The sequence below is a fragment of the Ciona intestinalis genome, unplaced genomic scaffold (genome assembly GCF_000224145.3).
Source record: "Ciona intestinalis unplaced genomic scaffold, KH HT000360.1, whole genome shotgun sequence".
NCBI lineage: Eukaryota > Metazoa > Chordata > Ascidiacea > Phlebobranchia > Cionidae > Ciona > Ciona intestinalis.
The window spans coordinates 4,537-11,705 of NW_004190681.1; the positions used below are offsets into that span (position 1 = coordinate 4,537).

General features: G+C 37.4%; 1 protein-coding gene across 1 annotated transcript; it reads left to right on the top strand.

The window, feature by feature from the left end:
- Positions 1 to 2,181: 2,181 nt before the first annotated feature.
- On the top strand, positions 2,182 to 7,091 carry LOC100175168 (kinesin-like protein KIF28P; the record flags this gene model as incomplete). Its single annotated transcript, XM_026839516.1, has 12 exons — positions 2,182 to 2,290; positions 2,454 to 2,536; positions 4,799 to 4,990; positions 5,175 to 5,307; positions 5,359 to 5,447; positions 5,592 to 5,706; positions 5,764 to 5,983; positions 6,096 to 6,297; positions 6,377 to 6,536; positions 6,624 to 6,715; positions 6,780 to 6,890; positions 6,952 to 7,091. Coding segments are annotated over exons 1-12 (1,619 nt in total), but the record flags the coding sequence as incomplete, so codon positions are not given.
- Between the last annotated feature and the right edge of the window lie 78 nt (positions 7,092 to 7,169).

Sequence of the window (7,169 nt, forward strand, 5' to 3'; positions counted from 1 at the left end):
ATTGAAACAACGAAAGAGAAGAGAATTAGCAACCCAAAAAAAGCAGTCCAAATTATCAGCCATACATAAAAAAAATGAAAAAATTCAAAAAAAATAATCACCCACAAAGTAACATAGAAGGTAACTCGTAAGCTGGCACGAGGAGTAAACCCGTGTGATAAGGACTGTCGTTTTCCGGCCACGCGAGGATAAAGTAAGTTACATTCATTCATTCATTCATTCATTCATTCATTCATTCAGTTTAAGTTCCACACTACAGGTAAAAACTACAAAAGCAGAAGTTTCAGACAAAATTGACTGTTAACTCACAATTTAGCGATGTATTAGTGGGGCGCCGGCAAAGCACGCTATGGTTCAATTTAATACATAAGTATCGCTTCAAAGAATTAAGTTTATTTTCGCAAATTTTTTGTTTATGAGTTATCGCCGTACTTTTGTTTACCTTGCAAGGGGATATCTATGTGCTATATTTACGTGATCAAATTTTGCCAGGGGCGACTTGTTAACTTCTAATCACCATCGTATTTCCCCGACTTTTGTTTACCGGCTGCTGATGACCTAATTGCAACGTGCCGCACGCTTTTTGTTTCTCGTATTTTTTGAACGCGTTTGGGAAAATCGGTTAGTACTCGTAGTAACAGTTGTACGGTTGTATTTGCGGATTATAGGCAGGCAAAAAGTATGTAGAGTAAATAAAAAGTAACTATGGGTAACCGTTGTACAAAAATCTTAGAGTACAAAGGAAATAAAGGAAAAAGGGTCAACGAAGGCCAAAAAGCTAGGTACTAGTTACGAGAGAGAAAATGGAAAAATAGGTTTACACACGTGAACGCAACGATCTACACACTTTCTCTTTCTCTCTGAAGTTTCTTTTGAGATGTTCAGTTCGCTGTTTTGTTGGTTTTTAAAACTATATCAAAATTGTAGGCGCTTTCTCGTTAGTTTGAATGGCAGAAATAGCTAGCTTTCGTTTACAGCAGTTGCCCTGTAAGGTTATATGGGTCGCAGATTGTATGAGATGGATCGTTAAAATGTAGTTTTATATCCCTTTTACCAATGCGTGTTTTAACGACTGTTGTTTTGTTGTTTAATTAATATGATCTTCGTTATCGTATTCGAAGAGAAAAAAGCAAACCCCGTTACGTTACGTCAAAGGAGCCAAATCATATTCAATTGAAAACGTAGCATAACGGCTGCGTCGTTTAAACATCTGGTTGTAAAGTAGCAGAATATATGTTAATACGTAACAAACACAATATTAGCATCTTACCACAACAAAGCGCTATAGCCTCTGCCCCTGTGACGTCATTATCCTTCATTATTGACGTCATACAGTCAGTGTTCTTCGCAAACATGTACTCTATGTTGAAGCCAGCGACGTTACTGGAAAAGTAAAATAAATTTTTAACTTGTTCATCCTCGAATAGCAGGTAATGTCAGTCGTGAAAACACGGGTGTTAAGACGACTGTCGTTGCCCCGCCATGTGAGGATAAATAAGTTACATACATGGTAACTGGTAAGCAGACACGAGGTGTATGAAACATAACGAATGTAATGAATGAATGTAACTTACTTTATCCTCGCGTGGCCGGAAAACGACAGTCGTTATCACACGGGTTTAACACCTCGTGCCAGCTTACGAGTTACCATGTATGTTACTTTGTGGGTAATTATTTTTTTTGGATTTTTTCTTCTTTTTTATGTATTTCTGATAATTTAGACAACCCATTAGTAACCACTGGGTTGGAGCAATTGCCGTTAAGTGTCTTGCCCAAGGACACATACGCCCACAATGGTAGCAGCATCGAGCCTTGAACCCATTACCTCTGAGTTACAAGCAGGCGCGCTAACCACTATACCACGGCGCCGGACATTTTAAACAGGTTTCATATTCACACTTGCTCATGCGACATTGTGCTGGTTCCTTTGAGTTTCTGCATCAATAATTGTGAGAACAAGGTAATATTCTTACGTCACAAACATGATTGTTTACGAACAATAGCTTCATATCGTAAGTAGCGACCGCAACGCGAAGATGTGTCGAATCTAGAATTCGGGAATATTGGAATTTCTATGCTTCGTAGTGACGTAATAATGTTAAGGTATGTTACTATTGTTACAAAATAAACAACGATTGTGACAGAACAAACTAAAGTTTTGAGACGTAACAAAGAATTTGTAACCCCGTTGTGACGTCACACACGAATATGACGAGGGTGCTCAGCGACATCGAACGTGAACCATTGTTGGTTGGACGCGGACGCGATGAAAGAAACAAAGGAATCTACGGTGAGAAAATTAGGGCTTTGTGACGTCATGGTAGCGCGATTTTAGATGTAATTGTTTGTTTTTAATATTTGGCGCTTTTTGAAAACTATTATGAAGCAAAATCTAGAATAATGACGTAACAATGCTTGGTACAATCCGAAACAAACTTTATATTTATTTGTAGGCAACGGGTTGATTTTAAAGAAAAAAACAAAAAATATGAAAAGTGAGGATCGCGTCAAAGTTGCTGTGAGGGTGCGACCATTTATATCCTTTGTTTGTTTATTATATTATAACTAAAATCTATAAAATGTATATATTTGAGATTCACTTTTGTTACAATGGCTCATGACGTCACAAACCGTCATTATTATTGAATTCCTTACGATTGTTACGTTTATGATAAAATCTTTGTTCAAATATTTTTCCCGCGGTTTCCTCCATAAATTGTTTGTTCTGGACAATGGGCATTGTTTGTCAATAGGTTCATAAATCAATCCTTATTATGACGTCGTAAAACCTATTATTTAACGTGTTTGCCGTTTCGACGTTCTTTAAATAATTAATAGGTCATATTAAGGTCAAACTAATTAAAACAACGAAGAGGGGAATTATCAGCAACTCAATATACAATAGAAATAATATATCAATGCATTGATGGCGCCACCTACGGGTTGCATAGGTTGATGGCGGTAAATGCGGTTAATATATTTAGCGTAAAACCCCATATAACTACACGGGGGGTTGATATCATAAGGTTGTAAAACCATGAACAAATTTTCTTTGATCTACTACCATAGAAACATTATATTATTACCAACGTAGAGGTTTATTTATAGAAATCTATGTTTGCATTTGGTCACGTGGCTTGTAAATATTTAGCGTTGTTGTCGATTTCGTTATGACGTAACACACGCGCATGTGACGTGGTGATTGCTATTATTACTCCCAATGTTAAGCTGTATCAATGGCAATCATTATGACGAATCAATTATGATACGTCATAACAAAAATGATGTCATAACTATGACATCATACTGACGTTTGAGAAGCACAAGATGGCGTCAGCTATACACCACGTGACCACATGACGTCGTTGCCTCCCCGCTGTGTCTTTGTTTACGTCACAATGCCAAGTTAACTACCACTGTGACGTAACAGTTGTCTGTTGCATCACAATATCTTGGTCGTTGCAAAAAATTGGAAGATTTTAAAAATGTTAGAAGGAAATGACGTCAGCGGAAGTATAACCGATGTCATGGTTGTGACATCATCATGTCAATTGTTGGCTCCATGTGACGTAACAAGGATACGAAGTCCATCATCATTGATGAAGAACAAACGACCAATTTTTCCGCGAGTTTACGATTACGCGTTTGGTGCGCCAGGTGAGCTTATGTTACGTCATAATAATCAAATTCTTGAACAAATGCAGTTGTTTTTTTTTAAATATTCTCATTAATTAATAATTATTATACTATATAAGATGTCTATGACGATCGCTCAGCCGTTACGTAACCATGGCAACCATTCCAGTTTGTCAACAATAATCACGTGGGTAATTGTTTTGGGAGATACGTAACAAACAACATTCTATAAAGCATTGTGACGTAATAAACAAACACATTTTAGAATAGTTTTTTTAATTCACCAACTGTCAGAACATGAAAGCGCACGGCTTGGAATTCTAAAACCGAGGTGTTTATTACGTCACACAGGTAAATATTGGGTTATTATTGGTAATAATGAACACCGCGTTGTATGAAGTCATAAACGTTGACAGATGTAAGTGGCGAGACGTTTCTTGAGCGGATTAAAAAAAAGATTCATTAAAACAAGAAAAAAATTAAAACGAAATCTTTGATTAAAAATAAATTGAAATATTTTCAGTCAGTCAAACAAACAGAAAGAAAAAAATGTCGGATAATTTAAAAGTTGCTGTGAGATTGAGACCTTTCATATCCTTTGTTATTGTGTTTTGACTTTTGAGGGGTTTGTCTCCATTAAATATAAATTGTTTGGTATTAATTTAATATATTTATAATTTCTTTTATATTTATTCAAACTATTATTGAAATATTTTGTCGCTTAAATTATTTCTGGTTCTTTTGTTAGTCAGCGAAGTTTATTTAAGCGATGACTAAGCAAATATTGACCTGGCAACTTTTGTTTGAATTGAAGTTTTTATTGTGTTTATGTTCAAATATGTGTTTAACATTATCCACTCGTAGCTTATTTACTGGAGATATAATTTTAATTTGGGTCCTACTACAAATATAACTTTGTATTATTTCAACAAATGTGTTGGTGGTGCTTATAAGTATGACAGAAAATGTTTCGTTTACGTTAAGACATCATTAGGGTTTGCTGTTAAACGTCTAAGGCTACATAGGACACCCAATGGTAGCAACAAAATCTGTGTGCTCAGATTTACACAAGATCTCTTTCACACTTAAAATGTAAATATTTAAAATATCCTACTTTCCGTATACACACCCCACAATATGTTGATTCTTTAACAATTCTTACAATGAACGAGAGAAATCAAGAAGTTCTCGGCTTATAATAAACATGAATGGGGGAACCACCATCATATCCGACCCCGATGATAAATACCCCGACAAAAAGTTTACATTTGATTTCTCATACTGGTCACATGATGGCTACAGAGAGCGCGACGATGGTTACCTTGAACCTGCTGATCAACGTTATGCAGACCAGGTTATATGATATCTATAGTAAATATTTAATATCTATGGTTAATATATGATATCTATGCTCAATATATGATATCTATGGTTAATATATGATATATATGGTTAATATATGATATCCATGCTCAATATACGATATCTATGGTTAATATACGATATCTATGGTTAATATATGATATCTATGTTTCCAGACGAAAGTATTTGATGATTTAGGACGAGGAGTTTTAGAGAACGCATGGAAAGGTTTCAATTGTTCGTTGTTTGCGTACGGACAAACAGGTTCGGGAAAGTCTTATTCTATGGTTGGCTTCGATTCCAATAAAGGTAAAACCTTTGAAATATTTGGTAAAGTTGTGAAAACATTGTAACTCGCAGGCATCATTCCAATTACTTGCGAGGAACTTTTTAAAGGAATCGCGGAACGAAAACAAACGGATGAAGATGAGAAAGAAGCTGAGTATCAGGTTTGTGATGTCATAACTTGCATTGTGATGTTATAACTTGCATTGTGATGTCATAACTTGCATTGTGATGTTATAACTTGTATTGTGATGTTATAACTTGCATTGTGATGTCATAACTTGCATTGTGATGTCAACAATCCACAGGTTTCGGTTTCAATGCTTGAGATATACAACGAGACTGTGAAGGACCTTCTTAACATTTCCTCGTTTAAAAAAGGTGGACTTAAAGTTAGAGAACACCCACAGAAAGGATTTTATGGTTAGTGGTGTTGCCGTGTATCTAACATGGTCGGTAATATTATTCATGACATCATAGTTGAGCAACTTCAAGTGTCCCCCGTTAGCGACTATGCTGCCATCGAGGGGCGGATAGCTGAGGGAACACGGAATCGAACTCTTGCTGCTACGAACATGAACGCAACAAGTTCACGAGCTCATACAATTGTTGCGATCAACTTTGCACAGAAAGCTATGAATGATGCCGGGAAGAGTATGACAAAAACGTCCATTATTAATTTGGTCGACCTGGCTGGAAGGTGGGGGTTGTTCTGTAATAATATTAACATTTACCCCAGGGTTGGTTGAACAAAACTCTGAGAATCGCAAAAATTGTATGATTGATATTGTTAATAATATTTCTGTGTCCAGTGAGCGAGCGGACAGCACGGGAGCGACGGGCGAGCGATTGAAAGAAGGTTCGATGATCAACAAAAGTTTGCTGTGTCTTGGGAATTGTATTAAAGCATTGGCTGATATACAGGATGGAAAAAACATAACGGTGCCGTTCCGAGATTCGATATTAACAAGGTTGTTGAAAAATGCTCTGGGTGGAAACAGCAAGACTATAATGGTGGGTGTGGGAACATATAAATAATATATATACGTGTATAGCATTAGTGGTTTATATAGTTACTCCAACTTTTCCATAGATAGCTGCATTGAGTCCGGCCGATATCAACTACGAGGAAACGTTATCCACGTTACGGTTCGCTGACCGCGCAAAGTCAATCAAAACGAAGGCGGTCGTCAATGAAAGTCCGACGGATAAATTGATTCGTGAGATGAAGGGAGAGATCAAGCGACTGCAAGGTTGGGTTGGGGTTGTGGGTTGATTGGGTGGGTTGGGATGGGGATTGTTGGCGATTAACCTGTTGTTTAACTCGATGTTTGCGGCAGATTTGTTGAAAAACCAAGATGGCGGCCAAGTAATCATTCAGGGGGTTTCCCCAGAAGAAGTTGAAGAAATGCGAAGATTACAACAAGAGGAGGTACGTGATGTCATAATGATGTCATAATACTTGTGATCTCATAATACTTGTGATGTCATAATAGCTACTAAGAAGCCAGGAGGAAATGGAGCAAATGAAATTGTCATGGCAACAACGACTTGAGGAACAAAGTTTGCAAAACCAACAATTGTTGAGCGAGGAAAGGTCAAAGCAGGTCAATATTTAATTATTAAAAAGTAATTAAAGAAACCATTAGTTTTCACTTAACTACCCAGGAAGCCCGTAAGACGACGCCCCATCTTTGGAACTTGAACGAGGATCCAACTTTAACAGGGATGATTGTCCATCTTACCCCGCCGGGTTCGTCAACGATCGGCAACGCTGAACCTGCGTCTATTGTGTTGAAGGGTGTTAGGTGGGTGGGGTTAGGTGCGTGGGGTTAGGTGGGTGGGGTTAGGTGGCTGGGGTTAGGTGGGTGGAGTTAGGTGAATGG